At 42.3% G+C, this 27,998-nt stretch overlaps 1 protein-coding gene across 1 annotated transcript in view; it reads right to left on the bottom strand.

The window, feature by feature from the left end:
* Window positions 1-27,998, bottom strand: part of KIF26B (kinesin family member 26B) — a 490,037-nt gene that overhangs the window by 253,520 nt on the left and 208,519 nt on the right. The window contains exon 4 of the mRNA XM_079106603.1: window positions 10,195-10,361. Coding sequence (XP_078962729.1) covers window positions 10,195-10,361 — 167 coding nt within the window. The remainder of the gene's footprint in view (window positions 1-10,194; window positions 10,362-27,998) is intronic.

Raw genomic sequence — 27,998 nt, 5'->3', positions numbered from 1 at the left:
AAGGACAGAAAGCAGAGAGGTTTATTCAAGGGAGGAAAAGACAGGTTTTCAACAAGACAGGGGAAAGATGGAGAGCCCTACTTTGTTTGTGCTACTCTTGTAACTAATAATTCTCTTCTCTGTTTTAACTCTTTCTTTGGTGTTCTGTCCTAGGCAGCATCACTTGTCCCATCCCTTATAAATCCTTCTCTTGAAGAGACAACTAAGTACTTACACTTTAAGAAACTCTGTTTCCCAAATAAGACTTTTTTTCATGCTTCATCATGATGCTATCACCCACTGCACATAACATCCCAGAGCTAAGAGAACAAGAGCATGTAGCTTGAACTGAATGGGAAAACATGCAAGCTTCTCAAAGAAGTCCTTGGTAGGGGACAATCTGGAGACCTAGCCACCTATCTCCCTTTTGTCTGCAATTCATTCATTCATTTTCATTCCACAAATAATTATAATATAGTAGATATCATGTGGTGGGATGCATTGACAGGATAGTTGCAATTTTAAATACAGAGGTCAGGGAAGAAAATGGCATTTGAGCAGAAGTCTGAAGGAAAGGTGGACTGAGCCAAATAGGCATCTGGGGAAGGGCAGCAGGAAACAGCAAGACCCAAGAGAAGGGATGGTTCTGGCACTTTCTGAGGGGAAGCAAGGAGGTCATCTGCAGAGTATGTGAGAGGGAGAGCAGTAGAAGAAGAGGGAGGGGGCATATTACACACAGAATCTTGTAAATCACTTAAAAACCTTTAGCTTTTACTATGTGAGGTCAGAAGCAAATTTTTAGTAACTCACAAAATTATAAAAATAGTGATTGGTCAAAATCTTTCCCCACTACAGTTTCTGTGGTGAGCTTTGCATCCATTCTTCCCTTGGCATTGGGACGATGTACTTCATGACCACCCACACATTTGAAGCCACCTTGAGTTTGGAGGCAGGGGCACACAGTGGCTAAGAGCCTTCCTTTACTCATTCAACCAATCTGTCCTGAGCGCTCTTTTAGGGACAGGTGTTTCAGCCAAGAACAAAGAGACAAATGTCCCTATGGTTTGGAGCTCACATTAGTCAAGTCACTTCACCTCTCTGTGCTTCCATTTTTGCATATAAATGATGGGATAATAACAGGACCAATGTGTGGGAACTTTTGGAGATTAAATGTGTATAAACAACTCAGGATGGTGCATGCCATAGGAAAATCTCAATGAATGCAGGTTATTATGTTTTTTTAAATAAGTATAAATACTGAAGAAAGGAAACAAAGCACAGATGTATTGCAATAGTGTGTGGGTAGAAGCACAGACCAGGAAACATTCTAGAAAGATTTACTTGGTAAAAGTGCATCCTCCCCACATCTACCTGTCCTCTCCTTCAGTTTGCAGTTCTCTCCTCTGCTTTTCCTGAATCTACTTCAGGTCAACCCATCCCCCCTTTTCAGGCCCCAGATCAAGCCATGAGGGTATTACAAAGGAAGAGGATATTCCGCCCTTCACTTTGATTTTTTAATACGTTGGTTAATTTTCACTGTAGGCATCCAGACAATTCCACTTCCCACTTAAGTCACCACCGAGCTGTACGGTAAGCAAGTTCTTCACTGCTCCTCCCTCCCTTCTTTTTTACCTTCCTTCTCTTTCTTATTATTAAAGACCAGTTTTTCTAGGGCTATAAAAGTAAAAAATGAAACACCTACAAAAAATTCGGAGGAACGCAGTCAACTAACTGGAAGCCACTAGCACGCAGCCCCTGAGGGTGCATTTCTCTCTGGGTGTGTCTTTGATGTTCTTGGTCACCAAAGGCATCTGGTTCCCACTAGGAGGTTTTAAGGGCTAACTAGTCCTCAGGCCCCTGCGTAGGTAGTTTCCTCTCTGAGGCATGATGCCAGATCTTTCCAAGTGCCTCAGAAGGCTGGGTAGTCATTAAGCAGGATCACAAAGTACCATGTAAACATGCTGTCCATGTGCACACGACCAAGTTGTCTACTAAGAAGACAATGTTAAGAACTCACCGAATTTCCCATGAAGGAGGGCAGAACTTCATCCTTTTTATAGCAAGTGCCATCTTAACATCATCCCTAGGATTTAGAGGAAGTTTACAAAGTGCTATCACATATTCACTTAATCCTCACAATAATCCTGTAAAGTAGATATGATGATCTCCATTTAACAGAAGAAACTAAAAGCTTCAAGAGATTAAGTGACTTGCCATAGAGGCCAGGCTACAAATTCAACCGTGGACTATTCCATTTTTTTTTTTTAATCCAATATCCTTTTCCTCTACCCCACCCCAACATCAGTGAAAATTAAAAAAAAAAAAAAAATTCAAACTGTGCAGTAAGAACTCGAACATCTAACGCACAAGTGCTTGACAAGAATCACTGGGATTCCTTGGGCTCCCTGAAACTGCTTTGCCTTCAAACATCCCTAGACCTGAATTGGATTTTCGACCTAGGCAAACTGTGCAAATGATTCCCAGATGTTATGAGCTGATCACCAACACCCCAATCAGCTGGCAGTCAGACAAAGAACTTGTTTAATAGGAAAATGCCCATTTTACACATTGCCTGCAGTGGGAGACTGGAAGGGGGCTGCACACACCGGCTGTTTTCTTTATGGTAGATCTCCAACTCGGGGTGTGTGCCAAGCCTGGATGTCACTTCTCTTAGGGTCTGCACATGGCAACATGGAGCAGTCCTGGAGGTTACTGGGCTTGTGTATGGGATGCTAGGATTAACTAGTTGAAATGTTTTAAGGGACTTGTTTTAACACAACGGATAACAGTAAAGACACCAAATCACGGCCACTTTTTATTTGCTGTCTCTCATAAGCAATCAAGGATGTACTTCTTCATGCAGGAAACACCTGAAACTGTTTCCTGGGGCCTTTGAAATCTGATGGCACTAAATATACCCTTGGTGCCTTTTTAATGTTTTCCTCTCATATTGCAACAGGAGGGAGTTAAAGTGAAACTATATTCATATAATTATGATTCCTAAAAATTCACTTTAGCAATATACATGAGCAACAGTATTTTCTTTTCCAAGAAGTCCATGGAGTTTTTTTTCTAAGAAAAGTAAAGCTAAAACTTGCCAGGAATAAATAAACAAGAAACCCATAGGGTAGGGGTTTGGTTTCCAGAATAGGCCTTCAAGTATCTCTGCTCCAACGCTGCTTCACTACTGGGGGAGGCAAGAATACTGGAGAACATGAGCCCAGACTATACCTGTGTGCAATTAAGAAAAAGATGCTCCCTTTGGATAGAAGCTGGGTAATCCCATGACAGGCTGCTCAGCTGGGCCAGCAAAATGTTGGCTGCATTTAAGCCAACCTGCTCACCCCTACAAAGCCAGTTCCATAAGCAAATGGCATGTTCATGCACATCAGCCTTGACCACAGGATCTCAATAGTAGCCCCGCTTCCATGAGGAGCACTGAAGAGGCAGACAGAGCTGGAGTGAAGGAGCGGGAAGTATAAGGGGGGAAGAGGGGAGAAGGATAGACAGCAAGTCATAATGAGACCCAGGCAAGAGTGAGGAAGCAGGGTTGGTGTGATATGCTTCAACTGAAACAAAACAAGGGGAAAAATAATAATTCAGAGAAGCTCCACAACATGAGCTCTTAAAAATCCTTAGGTGTTTTTTGGTTTTTTTGTTTTTCAGTGAGGGCAGAATTCTATCACAATGAACACAATGCTGCCGGAGATTAACTACCCCAGTCCGCCTGTGGAACTGGAGTCCGAAGCTACGCCATCTCTCCAGAATGAACTGGCAAGGGAGAGATGAATCTTGTGCACCCAGCTCCATTTTTCTTCTTCAACATCACCTGTGACCAATTGTGCCATTAAGGTAGTTTTTCTCTGGTAACGGCCATTGATGTATTTCTAATGGGAAGATGCAGGCATCGCTAAAGGGAACTGTCCCTGACAGAAGAACAGAGGAACCAACCAAGAGCAGTTCCACACTCCTTCTCATCCTTCTTTGACTTAATAAACTCCTAGCACATAACCAAGTACCACTGTTATGTGTTAATGCCCAGAGACTAAAGAAAGTCCTGGCTATACAAGATTAGATATGAAAAGCATTTGCTGTAACCAATGCAGCAAGACGCAATTTGAGTTGGCTGTCAGCAAGAATGTGGAAATAGTAGTAATAACAGCAATCGTTGTAATCGTTGTACATACAGTATATGTGTATGTGTAGCACAAAGAGCAGGCCCCATGAGGGTGCTGACAAGAAGGGCAATGGGGTCCTATGAGCAGCGCCCAAGAGTCAGCCTTCTCTGTTCAGTTTAGCCCCTGACCCTGGGACCCTGGCTGGTCTTTGTATTAATGCCATAGCAATCTCTGGCCTCAAGGGGATACTGGATAAGTCAGTCATAAAACAATCAGGGACATGCGCCAGAGACTTGGGGAAAGCTATTAGATAGTACAAGGAACCATTTAAAGTTCAAGATTGAAGAAATTACATGAGACATTGAGATAGGTAGAAGCATAATAACATTCCTAAGAAAAGAATGAGTTTGGGCCAAAAAGGAAAGGAGTTGGAGTTGTTGGTGGGAGGAAATATGGGCCAGAATGGTGAATGAGAAAGATAAAGCAGAGGGCAAGGCTATATGGAGGTGAACAACAAAATATATCCAGAAAATTCCAGATCAGGACAGATGAATTTTTGATCAGCAGTAAGGAGTTGTATAAAGGTCAGAACCTCCAAGAAAGATTCTTGGTTTCACCCCAGGGTTTTAATTAGATTTTGTGAGCTTCGTATTCATAAAGCAAAGCACATAATTAAGTAAAATCTTTATCCAAAATGAACAGTCAACACATGGGAAAGTTTAATCATACCCTATCTCACCATTTCACATTACTGTAAGAATTATGCAAAGGAGATTTCCACATTCGAAATGTTCTCTCTGCCCAAAGCCAGCACATACTTGCTAACCGACTTAAGGATCAACGTGCCAATTTCTGCTTTAAGTCCACTGTCACTATTTTTTTTTTTTTTTTCGGAAAAACAAAATGTTTTTTTCCAAAAACAGGTTACTGAAACTCTGAAGTACCAAGATACTGATAACTTACCAAAAAAAAGAAAGAAAGAAAGAAAAAAATAGATTCTGGCAGGAGAGACAGAAAAAAAACAAAGGACATAAGAGGTGATTGGGGCTCTATCATTCTCTAAAGCACTGCTTCTCCAAGTATCAGTGGTAAGGGCCACTTTTTTGTTGTTGTTGTTGTTTCTTGTTATATACAAAACACCTGTAAAATCTTGTGTAAAGGTCAGAATCGCCAAGAGAGTCACTAAATACAAATAACCCTGTTCAGAAGGAAGAAAGAGAGAAGCTCTAACTCATGACAATAAAATGAGTTGAAGGTAGTGAATAATCTGGAGTCATCAGACTGTGTAAAAATAGATTTCAACAGATACTTAGAATCAACAGATGATAGCTATGGTTTGAATGGGTCCCTCCAAAATTTTTCTTGAAACTTGATCCCCATTGTGCTGGTGTTAAGAGGTCAGGCCTTCAGAAGGTGAGTTGACTATAAGGGGGCTGCCTTCATGAATTGATTTGATGCCCTTATAAAACAGGCTTCAGGGAGAGGTGGTCCCTTCTACCTTCCACTGCATGAGGACCAGCAGCAAAGTGCCATCTTGGAAGTAGAGAGCAGTCCTCACCAGACACCAGTACTGGCGCCTTGATCTTGGGCTTCCCAACCTCCAGGACTGTAAGAAACGAATTTATGTTCTTTGTAGTTTGTCTTAGGCAGTTTGTAATAGCAGCACAAATGCATGGAGATAGACACTAGACTGAAAGTTACTCTGTCAACTCACTGTAGAAGCTTCTAAATGCTTCTTCTCAATATCTATACTTAACACTGACAGGCAGCAGTGTGTGGACCAGCACTGGTCCCCAGATCACACTTGGAACAACACTAAACAAAAGCATCATTGCTTATCATAATTGAAATTCTTAGATACTGAATCTGAGATGCAACAAGGTCCACCTGGAGCTCCACCTGTATTTCTGAAAAGTAAACATTTAAAAAGAAAGGCAGGCATGGTCAAGTGCACTCATCTGTGACCCTAGTGACTCAGGAGGGTGAAGCAGGAGGATTGCAAGTTTGAGGCTATGTTTGACAACTTAATGAGATCCTATCTCTAATTTAAAAACAAACAAACAAACAAAAAGGTAGGGAATCTCAGGATGTAGTTAGGTGGGAAAATATCCATGGTTCAATCCCCAGCATGCTCTCTTTCTCACACAAACACACACACACACACACACACACACACACACACACACACACACACATACAGGAAAGTGTAATCCTCAAAAAATCTTTTTCATTGTTGTGTTCTACTTGTCTTTTCAAGCAAATTAAAGGCTCCACTGATTTCAAAAGTTTTTGATAAGCATGATCATCAGTTCATAATGATGGCAGGAAAAAATCCTATAATGTAGTGTCTTGCTGTGCCTGTTGAGCACAGAGAATAGGAACCTGGGCTCTTACACGAGAGGAAATGAGACGGATTCCTTATTCTGCCACTTCCTGGCTGTGTGGTTTGGGGTCAGTAACTGCTACATTTTGGGTCTTAAATGTCCCCCAAAGGTCATACATTAAAGGTTTGCTTCCAGAGTGGTGCTGCTGGGAAGTCTTCAGGTCACTGGGTCATGTCCTCAAAAGTGACAGAGGGACCCCAGCCTCCTCCTAACTCTCCTGCTCCTTACCCATAAGGCGAGTGATTTTGCTCTGCCACATGCTTCCCCCAAGATTTGGTGCCACAGGCCCAAAGCCATGAGGTCCATGGATCATGGATTGGAAGCTCCAAAACCATGAGCCAAAATAAATATTTTTCTCTTTGTAAGTTGATTATCTCAGGTATTTGTTATAGTGACAGATGCTAACATAGTAGCATAAACTCCACATCCCACTTTCTTTAGCCATAATACAGAGAGCATAATAGGATCTATCCCACAGGGTTATTCTGAGATGAAGGAGGATTGTGCATATCAGGAGTTTAGTTAATGGTGAGTGATGAATACTGAGTTCTCAAGAGCATCATTCACATTGGCCACAAAGTTGGCAAATGGTATCCCTCTGGTGTAAAATGACATAACCCCCAGCATAGCCTCCTGTAAGCAGGTCACCCTTTGTGTCCTGACTTGGAGCTACAGGGAGTTCCAGGGCTCAGTAGACTCAGGGGGTTGCATCTCTGTCACTCAACGAAGCGAGAAGAGTTGACACATGGTGAACACAGATTGGAGGGGTAGGAACTAACTTGGTCCCCAAATCCCTCTGAGAACAGAGACTCCTTCCAAATAAAAATCATAACCACTAAAGCATTGCCAATCTTGACACCAGCAACGAATCCACATTTCACCTCTCTCAAAAGCTGCCTGTGACATTGCCTTACACAGCTCTACTTTAGCTGAAACTGAAAGGCTCTTTACTGTTGCACTCAGTTTACTGTCGGACAATAGAAGCTGGGCTGATTTTGACTCATTGTGCAGACTTTTGAGATCCAACCAGGTGGATACATCTCTGGTTGTCTCTTGACACTGTGACCCTTAAATAAGCCACTTTGTCTTTTGCTGTAGGAACCCATCAGTGACAGGCAGGTTGATATGCTGCCTCCTGCTTTGGGAGGAGGGGAAATTGAATTATTGCCCATGAGAATGGCAAGGCAAAATGGGGAAATGGGTGAGGGGGTTAAGATGTGTGTGTACATGTGCATGTTCTTTTTCACACTGGTACTTTCCCCCACGGTGCACTGTAAGATCTCTGGACATAAATCATATGCTTTCAATGCTTATACCATTAAACTCCAAGTGCTATCAGTATCCACAATAAAGAAAATAATAAGGAATTAGGCAGCCCTATGGATCTTTTCCAGTTCTTTGAAAGCTAATACCTCAAGTTCTTGAGACTCTGCAGAGATGAGTTTCAAGGTCTTTGTTTATTGGAGGGCCTCCTCCAACTGCTATCATTAGCCCATCCATCCTTGGTTCACTTGGGCATCTCCATTCCTATCCCACCCCCTCCTTGGCTGTACCAGCAAGAGTCTCATAGAAGACTACCTTTGCCAGTGATTTGTCATTCCCTCCCTGATGTCAGTTGGCTTATTTGTAGATCCTCGAGACCCCCAGGCCTATCTTATTTTAACATCTTTTCTTTGGCTCTAAAGACACTGCTGATTACCTGGCACAAGAAGGATCCTAAACACTTATCTCCCTAAACAAGATCCCTCAGAAGTCCTGACCTTATTTCTTTCTGCTTTGAATCTTGCTACTTGGTTTTTTGGTTTTGCTTTTTTTGGTTTGGTTGAGTCAGGTGATTTCCTACAAATTTCTCTGGATGGATTCTGAAGCTTTTCAAGTTCAAAGAATGTTGGGGAGGAAGGTACAATGGAAGCCATCTCCTATCAGAGCACTGAATGTCAAGCATCGGGGTCAATAATCACTCAAGGTAACCTTGATCTCCCTCAGGGATGGGGACTTCACTCTCCCCTGGGGCAATCTGAATTGTGGCAAGTTCATCTTCCCTGCCAGCTGAGCACTCTCTCCCTTCCATCATTAGGGTCCATCCAACCTTGGTCTACAAATTCGAGTGCTCTACACAACCAACCAGATCCCCTTTTACACACGAACCCAAGAGAATGCTGAGGGCAGCAAGAAGGTGGCCCTAATCTTACTCTTCTCCAGACTAAACCCACACGACTTGACTTCTTAGGCAAACACTTTGGTGAGCCCCCTCTGGACACTTGCATAATCTGTCTGGTCCTAGGATCTTCTATGTTTATGACATTTCCTCATAAACTGTTTCACCTCTTCATTCTCTCTCTAAGTGGCGTGGATAACACTTCCCAGGGAACTTGGGGTTGCTGCTTAATGGTCTGGATAGCACAGACAGGCATACACAGACATAGCAAACAATGCCCCCACTGTTGGGCGGCCAGTAAATATATGTACATATATATTTCCTGTTACTTCCCACACATTCAAGTTGGCCCAAATTCAGAGAACAATAACTCTGGCACCAAAGCACAATGAGCCCCTCCAAGTTCATATGCACCATGCACCACTTTTATGAGGCCTTAATTCAGGACATTAGTCCTTAGTTCCCCAGTGACTTGCTCCTTTCCTCATCAGAGCCCCTTCCTCATATTTTTGTCTTGGATGACATCTTTCATAAGGATAAGAACAGCCACATAATATTCCTTCTTGCCAACACACTGGCTAAGTCCATATTGAATTAATAGAAGTACTTTATAATTTACAATTGTCTCATTTTAATCCGCATAGCAACCCTGCAGAGTAGGTGTTATCCTCATTTTATAGATGAGGAAACTGAGGCAGAACTGGGGTCTTCTAACTTCTTATCCGGTGCTTTTAATTTTACATCCTGCTTACTCAGGAGCTTGCAAATATTCAGTAGAGACATTTTTCTAAGGTTAAATTTCAAGTATCAAATAAAGAATGAGTCATAGAGAAAAGAGTAGAGGAATCTGGTTTCTATTTCTAGATTTACTATAAATTAACTGATGGTTGAACTTTCTGGTCCTCAGTTTACTCATTCATAAAATAAGGAGATTGAATTAGACAATCACCAAAGTTCCTTCCCACTCAGCTGTCCTTTGTCTCCGATCCTGTCTCTGCCATGTTGCTAAAATTAGACAGAAAACATTGTTAAAATACCTTCCTTTTTTTGCTTCTCATGTTTTTAAGTTTCCAAGATTAGCAGGATAGTATTTGATCCAGTGTGTCAAGAAAAAAAAAAAAAAAAGACCATCTATCTGGTAGTCAATTTTTAGGCAGTCATTTTCTGTAATGGGCAGACCAATCTGGAAAGATCAGCCACAGGGTCGAACCTATACAAGTCCTCATCCCAAGAAGGACCATCTTTAGAGCCACACATTCTTACAGCAGGGCACATCTGAAAATGTCTGGAGACATGTTTGGTAGTCACAATGGCAGGAGGGCTATCTGGTGGGTAGAGATCAAGGATGCTGCTGAACATCCTCCATGCACAGGACAATCCCTACCATGAACAGTCTTCTGATCTGAGATGTCAATCATGCCAAGGTCGAGAAGTTCCATCTTAATGAGCAAGGTCAAAGGATGGCCCCAAACTAATTCTTTTAGCTGAACTGGTCCACATAGAAGCCAACCAGCTGGACACATGCCAAAGAACCAAGGGTCCAAGCATCTCTTACCTTGCAAAGAAGGAAGCAGCCACCGAGGTGCCTGTAGAAGTCTCACTGGCCACACAGGAGCCCTGTGAGGTGGGGACACAGGAGGCAGCCGGCTTGTCTGCATTGTAGCGGTTCAGAGCTGCTTCTGTCAGGCCCTCCCGGCCAGTCTCTGTCATCAGCTGGGAAATCTGACAAGGAAAATGAATATGGAGTTCAGTGCGTGTGGCTCACTGCAATTCCTGACCACTGCCAACTTATCTCTATTTGGGTGAGGGAACCAGTGGTATGGGGGAAGGGAAGGGAGGCAAGTGGGAATGGGTTCACATTCTACCTCCATTCAGTAACATATGGGTACTGAGGGCTTCTATAATTCTCCAGCATGTCAGTGAGGATACTCTCTAGTTTTCATTTAAAATAATGGAATAAAATAACCCCCTGACATTGCAAGTTTCATTATGTCCATATCTCCCACCATTTGCAGCATAAACCATTATGCACATGCTCTTTGCAGCCCAAGACCAGAATGGTACCATCAACTAATGCTGGTTTCTAACCTCAAGTGGCCCCAGACGCTCTCAAATGGAGGACTGGGTTAAAGGCATAGTCTGATTAAGGGAAAAATAAGACTGCATATGAAGAACACAAGGAATTAAGCAAAATAGTTTATGGTGGCAGTGTTTGTGGTCTGCTCTGGAAGTTGACAAAACAGGTGAATTTGAGAGCAAATAAAAATAAGCACAGTTACCAAGAATTACCAAAGGTCTTTATGGAGGGTTTAGATTTCTGGTTCATTAAAATAAATGGCTTCCATTTTCTTTGTAATGATTGTTTTTATAACAGAAGTCCTAGAGAATAGCCCATTCTGTCTAAATTCTCATCATATGCTACGAAGAACCATACTTCTGGGCGAAATGAGAATCTGGTATAGAAGTATACGGTTGGAAAGTGCTAATCTCATGACAAATGTGATAATTACAGAGGCAAAGTCGAAATGTGCTATTTGAAAAACCTGTTCTTTAAAACGTCAGTCTACTTGCAAAATGAGAAAAATGTTAGTTTAAAAGTAAAAGGAAACTTCTGTTTAAAAAAAAAAAAAAAAAAAAACTTTAGCCCACTCCAACCCTTATATACTAAGTGGAAAATGCTCCTAATCACTTAGAAAATACAAGTGCAATAAAGCAAAGATCAGAAACAGTTTCCATTCTGTAACTGAGCAGGCCAGTAGGGCAGCAAAAGAATTCCATTGGTTAACCTTGGAACATAAAAACATTTGTACTTTCCATTATTAGCAGAATGGCCATTTACTCTGAGTCCCATTGACTCAAAACTTGCTCTGCTTAATTCCTGCTCTTACTAGGAAAGCCTTGGCATTAGTCAGCTGAAGTTCTGCCAGTGCACACTTTCTTATTCCCATTCATTCAGTACATTGGAAGGAAACTTGACCCAAGTAAGAGAAACTGGAGAGGAGGCAACAAAGGCAACTGGTGGTCTGGAGGACATTCCCTGCACTCAGCAAAGGCTGCTGGCTCCACAGAGGGCTCATGTCACCTCTCCTGCACTTCCTCTGCTGCCTGGGATGGGAAGGCTACCTTCCTGCCAACTCCCCCAGAGGAAAGAGGCTGGCCAAAGGGGGCAGCTGAGGATACGCGGTTTTGCATACTATTATCCACATTTTTTAGTATTTATGAAGTCAGGCGGTACAGGACGCCATCCTAATAATGGACATCCAAAACAAATCCTCAAACTCACGGCACCAGTTTTTTCCTCAAAGGGCAATAATTTGGGCTTGGGTATGGGGTCAGGGGTAGAGCACAGTCTAGCACATGTGCGGTCCTGGGTTCCATTGCCAGTACAGCCAAAAAACCTTGGTGGTACATGCATGTTATCCTCCAGGGCTCAGGAGGCTGAGGCAGGAGGATTGCAAGTTCAAAGCCAGCCTCAGCAACTTAGCTAGATCCTGTCTCAAAAATCAAATCAAAAGGGCTGGGGATGTGGGTGAGTTGTTAAGTGCCTGGTACCAAGAAAACAAAAACAAAACAAACAAACAAACAAAACCCCGCTACAATCTAAGGCACACATCTGATTTTGACATACAATGATATCTGAAAAAAGTCAGGTAGCCAACAAATGAGTGTGCTGTGCAATTTGTGACACCTTGTGCACTCCAGTGGGTGCACTCATCCAGTCTGTTGCTTGTGTCATTTCCCTCCCATTATTGTATTTCTGTATTTCTAATCTGAAGTATGGGAAGAAAAAAATGGAATTCTTTAGCCTCACATGTATCGATTGTCCTTAAAGATGCCCAACCAACCCAGAGAGAAGTCAGCAGGTGTGTGGGGAATGGGAAGGTGCCTCACAGAGGCACGGGCTTCTGGATGGTTCCAGACTCCAGAGCCTGGCCCAGGATGGATATGAACATCCTGTGGGATCATGGTTTTCAAAAATGCCACTTGGCAAATGAATTTTAATGCACAAATTTCTTCAAGAGAGAGGAAACTGGTTATCTTGTGCCCAGCAAGATTGGGTCTTTTAAAGAATTGGGAATTTGTGGGCATGGGACACTGGATTCCCAAGTCCACAAGTAGAATTATTCAGTAATCGATTGCATTTAGACGTTAGCATAATGGCATGCCCAAGAGTTACCATGGATTGCCAAGATCATCGTCTTCCAAATTTTTCTCTTCAGGTATCTAAGGACCAGAGGAGTGAGCTGCCAAAGCTTGCCATTGCTCCTCCTTCCTCCCTTCTAGCTGTCCCCACTCTTTCCACTGTAAAATACAAATATTTTCTCCTTCCTTCTAATTTAAAAAAATAGCATATAGGAAAGAAGTCAAATGATAATAGAACATATGCATGTGTATCCACTACCATCGTTAAAAAATATTAACATTCTTTTTTTATCTTGGAAGATATTTTCTAAAAGAAGCCAAACACATAAACTTGAAACTGAAACTCAGCCTGTGCCTCTGTGTGAGGCGCCTTGCCAGTCACCACACAGGGCCTAGCGGTTTACAGGACATCCTCGAGGACAGTAGGTACACATTGAGGCTGAAGAATTCTATCCCCTTCTCTCCAAACCTGGGATCAGAAATACAGTAATGCAAAGGGAACAACACAAACAGAAGACTGGGTGAGAGACCCCTCCAAAGTACACCAGGTGTCAAAAAGGGCACAACGCACTCATTTGCTGATTGACTTGCCTCCCATGTCATTGTGCATCAAACTCAGATGTGTGACTCAGATGACAGCTTCCAATATAAGAGTCACATGACCCATTCTGCCCCTTTCCAGACACAGTCAGAATCGCATTCTTACCCTTTTCTGTGCACTGTGCCTCACACCGCTCCCCACAGGAGTCAGGTTGAGTTCATTGTGTAGTTTATTTTGAGTGATCTCTATAAATTTTATTCTGCTTGTCTCACAATGCAGAGATGACACATCCTGGAAATGCCAACTCCTATAGACTCTTATCACCCCAAATTTCATGTTCTCTTTTGTACTTACATGCAGTATCCTCATCTGGGATTACAAACTTTCACAAATGTTTGGCGACAGCACCTGCTAATTTATCTCCCCCTCACTCTGCATTCAAGGACCCTGGCCTCCCCCAAGGTCCTCAAATATACCTCTTAGTCCTCCTGCCCCAGGATCTTTGCACATGTCTTTGTTCTCTGGGATACTTCAACCTTTCTTTCAGTGAAGGTTTACACTACGCATCTAGTAATAAGTAATTTTTTCCAACTTTGCAGCATCATAGGCCTAGAGTTGGTTTGCCCACTACTGCATCCTGAGGTCGACACAATGCCTGGCATACAATGATATTCAAAACACGTTTGTGGTGTAACTCTAAGCTATTGATATTTTCTATTGTTCACATTTATTTAATTAAATCTTCTTTTAAATAAGAATACTTTATTTTTTAAATTTCATTGCTTTGCTGGGGGCGGATACTCTGGGCTCCAAACACAACACTACAAATTAAAAAAAATATACAGATTTTTTTCTACTTTGTTGGACTATTAGGGTATGACAATATTTTTCCCACAATTCCATCACTGGCAAAGTGTAGCATATCGATTCTACTATGTGATAGTTCAGGGATCAAGTGCTGCCCCTCCCCCACCTTTTCTGCACACACTGGGCAAGTGCTCTACCACGGAGCTACAAACCCCAGTCATTTCAGGTGTTCATTCATTCACGTGAATGACCACATATTGGGTATTTAGTCTGTGCCAGACACCGTGGCAGGTGAAGGTGCAACCATTTCTAGGCATCTCTGATATCTTCAACATTTACTTCTTCTTTCTTTTTTTTTTTTTGCCCGAATGTAGACTACGGGACAGTTGGCCAAAAGCAACATCTATTACCTCTGTTTAACTCATCTTGGTAACTGAAAAACAGAGGAGAGGAGTTTGGCTTGCTCTCAGCAGAAGCAGCTACAGATGCTTTAATTTAACAATTAACATCATATCAGTTCCAGACAATCATGACATGAGAGAAGGAGCTTTGTTGGCAAATAAGCTATCACACATTTCTTGGGATGCTGAGTGCTGGGTTTTGATAGATAACTTTTTACCAAGATATCGTCATGCTTGTTACCAAGATACTTGTTAACAAAAACTCTATTCTCACTCAACCTTGAACACTAACCCTATGACCATATCACAGGCTGTAATCATCCTATGAATCAAAGTAACACAATAACTGCTCTGAACCAAATTCTTTGTGTGCTTCTCTGAAACTGTGACAGCTTGCTCCTGGCATGTATGTGTATTAAGGTTAAAGATCTGTATTTATGACAAACACATCACCATAAAGAGATGCCCTTTCATCTGTCCACCCCTTAGCTGCCAATAACCACTTTCCCTTTCCTCCACTGGAAACAGTCAATACAAAGTTTGTAGACAGGTCAGCTGCTCTTCCCATTTTACAGATGAGAAAAAAAGAGGCTCAGAGGAGACAAACAATTTGAGGCCCATTCAGCCAAATGGAAATACAGGCCTATGATTCCATTTCTTTTGTTTTGTTCTCTTTCCTTTTATACCATCTGACCTCAGTACTGATGTTTACTGAATAACTTGAGAACCAGACAGATTTGAGGGATTATAGAAAGTAAACTTTGCCTAGTGTCTGACTTTATGAGATTGCAAAAAAAGGCTAGACAGAGAAACTTGTACTCAGCCCAAGACACGTGTTCCCTCTCTCCAAAATAGACGTGTGTGTAGAAGTACTATCTATCTGTAACTTAGTGGAGAGGCTCCCAGAACATACTTTTAGCCAAATCTTTACGTCAAAGAGGGCCTTGGAAGGGACAAGAAGGAACGAAGGGGGTCTCTGTTCACCTGTTCATGGGTGAGCAGTGGGGTGCCAGGTCTGGGCCTGGAGGTTCTAGGGAGCAGGTCACTCCCAATGTGCTTCTGAAGGAAAGAGCCTGGGCCCACTGGCTTCCGCCCTGATCCTGCCGTAGGAGTGAGCTCTCACCCACCCAGGGCCCTTGATTCCTCAGCCTCCCTCAGCTGGTTCTTGGGAGTGGAATTCCATGGGATCCCTTAGGGGATCCCAGAAGTTTTTGTTCCATGACTCAGCACTCATGCTTCTCCTGGCTTCTGAATTTTTTACCAGTCAGAGGGGCTCCCCACATTTCAAGGGCAATCTATTCAAGAGGGGCCTGCTTTTGCTGCTAGTTATAATAAAAGCACTATTCTGTATGCAAATATCTGCCTGAAAGCCTTGGGTAATCTATTCCCAAAGGAAATGGTGAAGGTCCCCTGAGGTCCCTTGACCCTTCTCCAGTCATTCCAACACCTGGCCTCTGGCTGCAAGGCCAGGCGTGCATCCCACAGGACAGGGCAGAGAGTGGGCTATGGTGGATGCCCGTGAGGCCCACACCGCAGACCTGAAGAGGGCCAACTGCAGAAACTGGATTCTAAGACAATGGAGACATTTCATCAGGGAGGAAAATGAGGGTCAGAGAGCTTGTCACCTCCACAGGGAAAATAGGTAGCGCTCAGTGGTGTAGCCAAGATCAGAACCTGGGGCTGTTTTCATTCTGCAGTCTGAACCCTTCTGGTTCCATTTCTCTGCCTCCAACTCCCCACAGGCTGTTCTCACAGCCCCCTCCCTGCAGTCCATATTTAAAAACCTCCCAGACAGCAGATCTCCTGCAAACTGCAGCCTCACTGCACAACTGGGAGTCAAGAGCTTCATTTTTAAAGAACTATGGTTTGCCACTGCTTTGTAGACTTCTCTGGCGATACTATCAAAGATATGTAATTCTTCCTGAGAAAACTCAGGTTTTGAAACCTCAAAATATCCAACCAACATATTTGAAAAACCTAAACTCTCATGGAAAGGGTTCATGATCAGGATCCTGTGTATGTGCCGTCCTCAGAGTCTACAAGCAGCTGAAAACTCCCTGGGCGATCCTAATCACAAACATGGGGGACCAGGTTTCCACCACAGGGTTGTTTTTGGTTTGGTTCTGATTAAAACCTGATTTCAGCTCTCCAGCTCATGTACATGGTGTGTCGGGGGCTCGCTATATAATGGTATCTGTTACTTTCAAAACACCGCATCGAATCCCTCTGAGAATGGCAGGAACCGTGGTACATGAAATACAGGGTGGCAGCAAAAGGAGCAAGGCTGAGGGGAGAGGGTGCACATGTGTGTTTGCATAGGTGCTGACACATGTGTGCGTGTGTACCCTGGGGTCCTCCATGTACATGACAATCCCACATCCCACATGTGTGCAGCAACAGCTGCTTCTCACAGACAACACAGAAATAATACCGTCCATATATTTTAACCTGATGTAAGATTCATGTCCTCCAATCGCCCTTAAATTTTTGCACTCATATGAGAATACTGTCCCCAAAGAAACAGTCAATCTTAAATTTGGTTATGATCTTGACCACAGAATCAGAACAAAAGACATTTGGCTCTTGCTGAGGTCGCCTCCGTGTTGCAAATTGCAAACCGTGAGCTGTTGACCTTTCACTCCCCACTGAAGAATGACTCTGAGAGCTACAGCATGTGTCAGCATGGGGGTTCATCCTAAATGGCATTATTGACCCAGAAAGCCACCTACCTCCCTTTGACTCTGCCAAGACAGCAGGGAACTCCAACAGTATCCATTTCCTATACAGAGACATCTATGGACAGCACTGGCTTCCTATTTAGTCTTTAATTAACTATATTTAATGACACAATACCCCCCAATCCCAGAAAATAGCCTCTAATAACATTTTCTCTTACACAATTAATATCTCACTGTCTTGGGACTCTCTTTTACTATTATTTGCTACTTACACTGTTACTTAATGTTTTATGATTTTTGTAAACAGTGGGTGCTCAATAAATATGCTTGATCAATTTTAGCACAAATCAACTCATAATTATCTCAAAAAAGATCGGTTGCAGCTCATTTTTAATCCCTGGTGTGGCCTTAGGAAGCTTCTATGCTATCAATTCTTAGCTTTTAGGGAATAGAGACACCAGAATACATTTTCAAAAAGCCCACATAAAATGTAAATTAGGGAAGTAAATCTGCAAGAGGGAAGAGTAAATAAGGCATCCTCAAACCAAAGATAAAACAAATTCCAGCTGATCCACAACATGTCCCCTGGCAGATGGACAGATCACAGAAAGCTGACCACGGAGGACAGAAACACACCTTCCTCCGGGAGTCATGATGAAGTGACCCAGGCCACATAAGCCTTATCCAGTGTTTGGTCAGATCAGAGAGAGACTGAAAAATTTTTTCACATCCTTTCTCTATGTGAGTCTAAGCTTTCACGGTAGGAATATGAGTCCATCCCCTCGTCGAGTCACTTGTGGGACTGACTGTGAGTGGATCTGGAAGAGGGGGCCCCAGCACGGCTCCCCCCAAGGAGCAGCTGCCACTTTGCAACCCGCCAGACTCTTCCTTCAGAGCCAAGGACAGCAGCTATGGAGGACTTTTGCTCTGACAGCCACGGGTACATGTCTCTTGCTTCAGTGCTTCTGCCGCTGGGGACTGAAATGCTTCATTTCACAAGTTATGTTGATTTCATCCTCGCAGGCGGAGAAACAAAAGAAATGGCCCACTTAAGAGGGAAGCACTGGCACACTCCACCCGGCAACCACTCCCTCTTCTGCAGTGCCCTGAGTGTCAGCGTCTGCTCTGGACCCTGCTGCTCTCCAACCTTGACAACCGATATCACTCAGCTCTTTTCTTCCTGTACTTTCTGCCCCTGGGGTACTGGGTCACCCTCCTTGTCACTTCACCTGGAAACCAGAGCAACCCAGAACTGCAATGCCATGTTTCAAAGGCAGGGTGGGCGGCGCTGAGCCTGTTTTAAGCAGGGTCTGTAATGAGGGCAAAAGCTGACATCAGCGAGACTCGCTTTTGTTCAGAAGTCTCAGCAAACATTGCAGTAAGTTTACTATTTGCTGGGTTCTCTTTGCTTGAATAAAATGTACTGAAAACTAGGGCAATAAAATGAATTTTCCCCTCTCTTACCAAAAGGGTTTTTATTTAAAAAGTAACTACAGCTACAATACAGAAGAACACAATACGTGATTCCACTTCTAGAACAGTTAAATCCATAGGAGTAGAAGGTAGAACGGAGGTTGTGGGGATGTGGGGAGTGGGGAGGTGGTGTCCAGTGGGTCTGGAGTTTGGGTCTGGGATGATGAAGGTGCGGGAGGTGGGTGGTGGTAATGTCTGCACAAGGAGAATGAATTAAGACCACTGAACTGTAGACTTAAAAATGGGTAAGATGGTCAAGTTTAGGTCATATATATTTTAGCACACACACAAAAACAATACCAAGGAGTTAATTCCTTTTAATTTGTTCTAGGAGGTCATGCACCTGCTCCGCCATTTAGAGAGGGAGGTCACAAAGACTAGGAACAAGGGGATCAGAGTCAGAGAAGATGGCCAAGAGCCTAGGGTTTCTGTCTTTCAGTGACTCTGATGCGTCTCTGCACATGGCATGTCACATGGGGGTGGTCACAGTGAAAAGTGACAAGCACCAACTAGCCCAGGCCTGAGGACTGCAGGAGCTGGGGTCAGGCTGAGTCCTCCACAGAGGGAAGAAGGGGGAGGGGAAGGGAACGAGGAGAGCAGGCAAGCTGGGGGGAGCCTGGCTGAGGAAAGCTCCCATGTGAACTTGACTCTCTGATTAAACATTATTTGATTTCTTTACACTTGCATAAATAAAATACCACCCTTCCTTATCTTCCCTCAAGCCTGACAAGTCACACCTGGGTAGCCAGCTACTATTCTTTTCATAACCTAGTATTCCAGTTCTTCCTTAGGCTCAGGGTTTACTCTTAGGCATTTAAATAAAATTAAAAATAAATAAATACCATTCATTTTCCTAGTATTCTTGGAATGCTATCCTTGGTGCATGGGTGGTGGTTTTCTAGACTGGAAGCTTGCCCCAGGCCTGGCCCTGTCCCCACAGCTCCCATGCACACACAAATCACCTCTAAGACTCTGAGGCTGGCCTTGAGTCACACAGATAAACTTCTCCCTGTGCTGATCACCCCTCTGCCCCGCACCAACAGGCCAAGATGGGATTCTTATGTCCCAGGACTGGACGTTTGATTACCCTTATTATCTTAGCTTGCTTCGGCTATAAATTTTATTAGTGGCCATAAAATTATCCATCCACAGCATTTGACTCAGTGACCTCTTGCAAAAGAGAATTCCACAACCAGCAACACACCGGGCCTATGAGGGCTGCCTTTTCTTCCCCCTTAATTTATAGCCTCACCTTCATCAGCGTTCCGCCCAATGTGATGAGACTGAGCAAATAGAAGAGGCTGCTCCATTTCATGATACCAGTTATCAGGGCTTAAATCTGGCCCCTCAGCACCTGGTAACTGTTTTCTTTTATTCTTTGTCTTGCTAGAAGGTAAAAGGGCAGAGCCACCTCCCCGCTTGGAAAAACCCGAGGCAAAGGGCTAGCTACATTTCTATTTTAGACTCTTCCCTTTTATTTTATAGTTCCAACATGTGCAGCTAAGGCAGAGTTCAAATATTGCCCCACACACACCTTTTTTTTTTTTTTTTTCTGGTACTAGGGATGGAACTGAGCTACATCCCCAGTCCATTTTATTTTTTATTTGAGACACACTCTCACGAAGTTGCCCAGGCTGGCCTCAAACTTTTGATCCTTCTGCCTCAGCCTCCCATGTGGCTGGGATCACAGGCATGCACTACCATGCCTGGCTTAAAGATTCTCTTATGAAACAAAGGATAATGTCTAATCATCGAGTTTGAAGTATTTCTTCCACACACACATTTTAATTCACCTTGTAGTCATGCTCAATCATGATACGTTGAATACTTAACCCTCAGTTATGTTTTGTAAGGTGACTTCAGTGACATATTCAATAATAAATAAATATTCAAGGAGTCCAGTTGACGTGAGAGAGAACTTCAGCCTAAGAGAACTTTAAGGAAGCAACATCAGGTGTCCTCATAGATTAGCATCACAATCATGACCACTCTGAGTGCTTGCCATGTGCTATGTTACAGGCATTGCCATGTTTGATCCCAAGAACTCTATGAAGTTGGCATCACTGATATCAAATAAGAGCTTCCACTCTGTTGGCTGCATGGAGAAGGGACTGCTTTTGGGTTTGGTTCCTTTCTCTCCTTCAGTTTATACAGGGGGCATTGGGCCCATCATCACTCAAAGAAAATACAGCTCCCTAATTATGGCTACCCCTGCAGAAGACGGCTAACAGCCAACCATCTGATAAAGAAAAACAGGATCATTTGAATAATTTCTCAATATGCACTAAAAGGCTCTACCCAGTGTTTTGTGACTTTTATGATCAAATGAAAATAAAGTCAAATGGTCTGAATCTTAATGTAATTGATTTCATTGCCAATTTGCAACTAAACAAACTCGGGCTGAAGAGTCAAGATAAAATTACAAGTCTAGTCACCCCAGTCCTGACACCAGGGTCAGTCAAGAGGCTATTCGCAGGTCAGCTCCCAAGAGCCCTGGGAGGAGGAACCCCTTTCTTCACATTCTGAATCACTTGGGCCTGCTCTTCTGTGGAGGAAGGTTACCAGTGTTCTCCACCCACAAATGATCAACTGAGAACTAGAGCCCCAGGAAGAATGTCCTGGTCATTTTTCCCAACACTGAATGATCAGAGCCTCCATGCAGTCTTCAAACCTGTCCTTATGATACTCGAGCATCTATTTCGATGAGGCGAGGAGCTTTTTTGGTGTCGATGATTGAGGAGCTTTTTTGGTGTTGATGATTGCACAGGGCCTGTGCAATGCTAGGCACACCCTCGATCACCAAGCTATACCCCCAGCCCCTCTTTCATTTTGCAACTGCCTATCCCCAGACTCTATCCCCAATAGGAGGGCAGGCCCTTATGAAATAGGGACTGTGTCTATTCTCCTCAGTATTAACAGCACAGGACAGTGACTAAATATGGAAAATATCTAATAAATTATGTTAATGCATTAATTAAATACATGCACCTACAAGTGAACTTTATCTAGCTGGCTTGGAATAGATGGACTTTTATTCATTTTGAGGGAGAAAAGATTATTTTCACCTGGTTTTAAAAAATTATGGATAGGGCACAGAAATCATTCTTTAGTCAAGTACTTCAGCATACATTGAGTTCAACACAGTGGTAAGCTGAGTGACCGAAGTGGCAGAAAGAAAGGGAAAACAAGGGAGAGAGAGAGAAAGGGACAAAAGCAAAAAGAGGAAGAAGGGGAAGAAAGGGAAAGACAAAACAATTCCCATGCAAGGATGAAAACAGGAGAGGGGACGTCAGTAATTATTCCTCTCCATCAGCTTTAGTGTGAGCATGTGACAGCCACAGCTGGAGAGCAGGAATTCCCTGGAATATGGGGCCAGGGATCACAGGAATAGTTTCCAGGAGAGTTCAAGCCCAGAGGCTGACGGTCCATCCCACCCCCAACCCCAGTTTTTTTTAATACCAGACTTAAGTTTCAGAGTCATCCTCTTTCCCATTTCCATTTTAAAAAAACAGTCCTAGCCTTTGAAGAAAAGGCTTGGAATCTCTGAATATCTGAATACTTGCTTTGTTACTTTTGCAGAACGGCATTGTTTATTAGTTATGCTGCTGAGGGTAAATACAATAAGATTAAGAGACTGAACATTAGATTAGCTGGAACTGATGTAGCATTTAATTCTAATACAGATCATGGCCTTTTCCATCTATATTTAATCTGGTATTTTTTTTTCCTTTGGATGAAGGGCATCACCAGGCATCTCTAAGAGGTCATCTCTTCCCAGGGTCTATGTCACTATTATTCACTGAAATCTTGGGTAATGCTTGAAAAACTTTCAAAGCAATGCATTGTAATCTGGAAATTACAAGGTGCATTCCTTGCAGGCATCCCACTTCCTCATATTTTTCTTAAACTCTTATGCAAAAACATAATGAGGTATCTGCAGACAACACTTTGCTCTAAGTGCAGAATGGCCAGTGAAGTGAATGCATAGGCAACCCTGCATCCTGGGCAAAAGCAAGAAATAGTATTGGGCACTTGACATCAATAACATGCATGCATGCAACACACACGTGCACATGCACGCTCACACACACAATGGATGCTGGGGATGGCAGAAAGGAGAGTCCATACAAGACATAGAGGTGAATGAGGTCTGCACTTGCTGCGGCCAAAACACCAGGAACCATGAAAGTACAGTTCTACAGGGCTCAGAGCAGTCTGGGACAGTGTTTTCCTTGTCTGGGTTTCTTTAAAGAAACTGGCAATACAGGGCTGGCTCTAGATCCCATGATTTTCTCTGCTCTGCCTTGATCCACCTGCATCATAACCACTAAGGTGGATGCTCCAATTGGAGGCAAGATGGACCAAACTGAAGGATCAGTGTCATACCCTGGCAAAGGGTATGACAGGCATTAGGCTCTCTGTATATGTCGCATTGAATGAGAAGAACTAATTCTGGGCTTGACTATGTTGGAACAACATAGGAGGCTTTGGAAAAGTCATTTCCCCTCTCTTAGCCTCTATTTCCCCAGTAAGGGGAAGTTGAGTGTCTGGTATGAAATGAGATAATGCAGCCAAATGTGCCCTGTGGTTCTAAAAGTCATAACCAAATATAAAATAGGAACATTTAGAAATATCTTTATTATATCTTTAAAATACATCCCTAACTTCACATTTGAGTGACCTTTTATGAAAACCTTTACAAACATGTCTATGACAACAATAAAAACACTCCTACTACTGCCCGAAATAATTGATGTTGAACAAGAAGTTGATGTAGTTAAGCATCAGCTCCTTGTCCCAGAGCAATGTACTAGTTTATATGGTTCCAATTTTGACTTGATCTTATATTTTCTGTTTACTGACTACAAAAATGCCAAATTCTACACAATCCAGATTTAAAAAAAATAGAGTTGGAAAAGTCCTTAGATATACCCTAGGCCAACTTTCATGTGTAAATTTGAAGACACTGAGGCCCACATTGGTAAGTGAGTGGTCCAAAGTCACATATCTAGTTTGTGCCACAGCTGGTTAACTGCTGCACTGTTAACACTGATTAACTACATATCAAAAACAAGTCATAGGGGGTTATGGCTATAGCTCAGTGGTGGAGCACATACCTAGTACGTGTGAGGTGCTAGGTTCGATTCGACATAAAATAAATCTACAACTAAAAAATTTTAAAAATAGCCATAGGATAGCAGAATTCTAAAAAGATTGAAATTTTCAGAAATACAGTGAAGAGTCAGTCTCTGTAGGTTAGCAATAAGCCAGGGGCTCAGTTTTACCTAAATGACCACTGTGGGACCCTTAATAAAGTCAATTAACCTCTCTGCATCTTAGCTTCCAAATTCAGAGATGTATCATAAGGAGTATTAGCAGCAAACACTCTCCAATAAAACTGGCTTGAGAATCAAAACTAATGCTTTAAAATTCTCTTTGCAAACTTGCACATGAGTGGGCAAGCTTTTGTAGGTTGACCTTAAATAGTCTGCTGAGATGTCTGGAATTGTTCTGTTTAATCCCCCTTTGAGTGTAGGATCCCTTGCACTACAAAACTGGAATTTAAGCTTTCACACTATTTCTGCACATCCAGACTCCAGAGATCAGCTCATCATGGTTGCTTACTAGGAAGCTCTGGATCATTAATCCTAATCAGGATTGATCCTAATCTTGTCACCAAACCCATGACATTTTGCAGCTGACGGTTTACTAAATATGTTCACCCCGTGGATTTGGCTTATTAATAAAATATACTTATTTACATGTAATTGTTGCCATTTTGCATTTCATTAATAAAAATAACCTTAAGAATACTTTACATGTGTAATAATATGTGTATATTCCCTAACTCCTTCCTTAACCCAAAATACTCAATTTTAGGGATATTTAAAAATCTTAGACCTCACAAGTTATGAAGCAAAATTCCCAAGTTAATATTTTGCCTTTGTCCGATTTCAAGTCTGTACAATTTTAACAGCATCCCCCCAACACTGATTTTTGCATAATTAGCAGAAACAAAGATTTTCTGTGTGCGTTAACACCAGACAATTGTAAAGTCTCATCATGTCTTCAATACATAAATATTCTTTTTTTTCCTTTTGTCGCTGTAACATTCCACCCAGTGTCCTAATTTCTTCACTTGGTGGTTCTGCTCAAATTTCTTCTCTGTTCATCTAAGATGCTGCTTTTTCTCTTCTATTGTGTATGCTATGGCTTTCCCTGAAGCTCAGCTATACTTTCCACCTGTTGGAACTTTATAATATGGGTCAAGCCTTGCAAAGTCAATACCAACTAACTTATTGTGAGCATATCTAACTAGACTCCCAGAGCTAACAAATCAGAGCCAGCAAGATTGGCATTCCCCAACACCTCAGGGACCACAGCCAGCATGGTTTATTCTCAGAGTTGGACCTGAGAGTTCATCTCTTCCATATCTGCCCTTTTGTTACAAACCTTCAGTCCCTGGAGTCTGCTATTTAAAACAGAGCTGATCTTTTGGGATTCTTGTCTTTCATACACACTTGAAAAGCTATTCATCTAATCCTGGGTTAAAAGACTCTCAAGCTGCATTTTTTTTTTAATCAGTCTTGTTGCAAGTTCCCAAAATTGAATTATTCTCTTAACAATCTTTTGAGAGAAAGCAACATCTTAGCTAAGTCTGTTGTCTCCTTCCCCCCATCCCCAGACCATGATTCTCCTCTTATCTCAAGTGACTTGAAAGTCTGAGGCACTTCCATATATGTAGGGCAATCATACAAACAGGTCCGAGTTTTCAGACCCTGAGGCTGGAATCAATCAGGCCATCTCTGAAAGAAGCTGTGGCCCAAAATGACAATTTCCAATACAGATTGGGACTTCACAGCACTCATAGCAACTCTTTGTTAATATGGACAACAACATCTCCATTTTGGAAGGTCAGTTCCATGAGGGCAAGAAATAAACCTTTCCTTTTGGAGTAATCTTAATGACCCTGAATAGTCCTCTTGGTGTTAAGTATTGAAAACTATACCATTAGAATATCCACAGGGCTCACCACCAGCAGAATCACTAAGAGTGAAATAACATGAACCCATTTGTAGTTAGCTGAAGATGTAGTTGGTTTTACCCCAATGAAGCCAGATATAAGGCCAAAGTGAAGAAATATATACCCATGTGCACACAAAGGCAGGCATGGAAGCATGTACACACACACACACACACACACACTTCTAAATCGCCCTTCCAACAGGGAGCAAACTCAAGCGAGGTCTCTGAGAAAGAATAAAAACTACTTCTCTTGGGAGGAAGGAACTCTAAGAAATATCTTTTGAAAATACAAAGACACATCTGAGAATTAGTAAACAGGCCCACTGAGGAAATATGTATAGTAAATAACCTCAAATTAGATTAGTCCTAAAAGGAACACAGCTAAAAAGCGGGACTGCAAGTCATGGAGGCACCTTTCTTCTCTAGACCAGTAAGAATGTAAGTAGACAAGCTGACCACAGCAACTCCAGCATACACTACTGAAAGGAGGAGATGGCCCAGATGCTAGGGAAATTCTTCTCAAAAACCTGAGTTTTTTGATAGGTAAAAGCTTCTAATGTCTAGAACTTAAACCACCATAGCCCTGTAATCAAAGGCTGTAATTTCATTAATGTCTCAGACAGACCTTAGCCCAGAATGAGCCTAACACATCATGCATGCCCATCTTCTCAGCTGATTTCTATCTAAGGTAGCCTTCAGCGATAATGTATCTATGACAATCATGTCTTTCAATTTTCAACTTAAAATATTTTGTGCTATTGTCCCCTGAGAACATTTACACATGTCAAATCCTGTCTCCTATTTGTCTGTTCAGAAATCATGCTTGCTTGATGATCAGTTTTTAACTAGTCATTGGGAAGGAAAAGGCAGTATTTATGAAAGTACTTTATCTTCAACTTCTAGGGAGGGAGAAAAAAACCTTCCCTCCAATCCAGGTCACTATGGGGATCTTTTGCCACATTAAGGGTCAAACATAAAAAGGCAGTAGTGGGAATGAGAGGCGTGGGCTCTCTGTCCTGCGAGGCTGCCAAACCCCGCAGACAGGAGGGACTCAGATGAAGGCACCCCATTTAAAGGAACTTTGTTCTGTTTGTGCTTTGTTTAAATCCCAGAGTGGGAGATGACCCACAATAAGCCACTTGAACCTTTCTTCTCTGTAATTCTCCAGTTGAAATACAGTATGTGGGAGTTCTTTCAATAGCAGTTATGCAGGCCTTTTCAGAGACTCAATTTGAATACTCCACAGTTACCAATTGGAACTGGAGCTGCCCAACAACAGCTTGAAAAAGCTAATGCAGCCCTGGCCAGCCTTGCCCTCCTTCACTTCTGGTGGGCCTTCTGGGGCCTCCCAACCTTCCCAGCCCACTGCCAGGAGCCCCGCCTTCAGAGACCCACGCCTCTTCCCTGTGGATGGCTGCTGTTTGCCATTGCTTATCTATTGGAAGCTGGAGTAATAAGAACAAACTCAGCTAAACTAAATTGGTCCTTTGTTTGCCATTATCATAAAAATTTTATGTAGGAACTAATAAAAACATGCTTTACGTGCACAGTTACATGGGTTTGCACAGGCAATAATATCCAGCAAGTTATATCCATAAATCCAGTTATAGACACTTAGGAATAAATATTTTATCTTTACCAATGTTTTTGTTTATTGAAAGGAAGGTGTGAACACAGAGGCGTATAGCTGATGTGTGATTTTAAGGGCCCTTAAGTCCCCTGCATGCTTCTCTGTGAGACCAGAAAGCTTCTTTCAGAAATTTCTGGGTAATTTTCCCAATTCTTTAGCCTCTTAAAAACTCTATATTAATCAGACCTCCTACCCATGTAAATGGAAAGCATTTGAACAAAAGCATTTAAAAATTAGTCATTTTGGAAATGAGTTCAGGATTTTCTTCAAAATTTTTAAAGCAAATAAAAAGATTCAATTCTCTTCCCAACTGGGACCTTGGTGCAGATTTACAATAGATTTCATTAAGTAGGCCTGAATGAAATCCAAATCCAACAACAAAAAAACAGGATCACTGGATATTCAGCTTTCCTTTCAGTAATTACTCTAAAATACATGGAATGAGTTGAGTTTTTTACTCTATATTTTCTTTCCTTCTAGAGTGAGCTTTTCAATAGACATATAATGGGAACCACGAACGTAAGCTATATGTGTTGCTTTGAATTTCCTAGTCGCCACATTTAAAATGTATAAAGAAAGGGCCGAAATTAATAACATCTTACTTAAACCAACATATGAAAAATATTACCATTTCAACATATAATCACAATTTTAAAACTT

Source organism: Sciurus vulgaris, assembly GCF_902686455.1.
Source record: "Sciurus vulgaris genome assembly, chromosome: 12".
NCBI lineage: Eukaryota > Metazoa > Chordata > Mammalia > Rodentia > Sciuridae > Sciurus > Sciurus vulgaris.
Note: the sequence above shows the minus strand (reverse complement) of the source record. Positions and strands in the feature narration are given on the sequence as shown.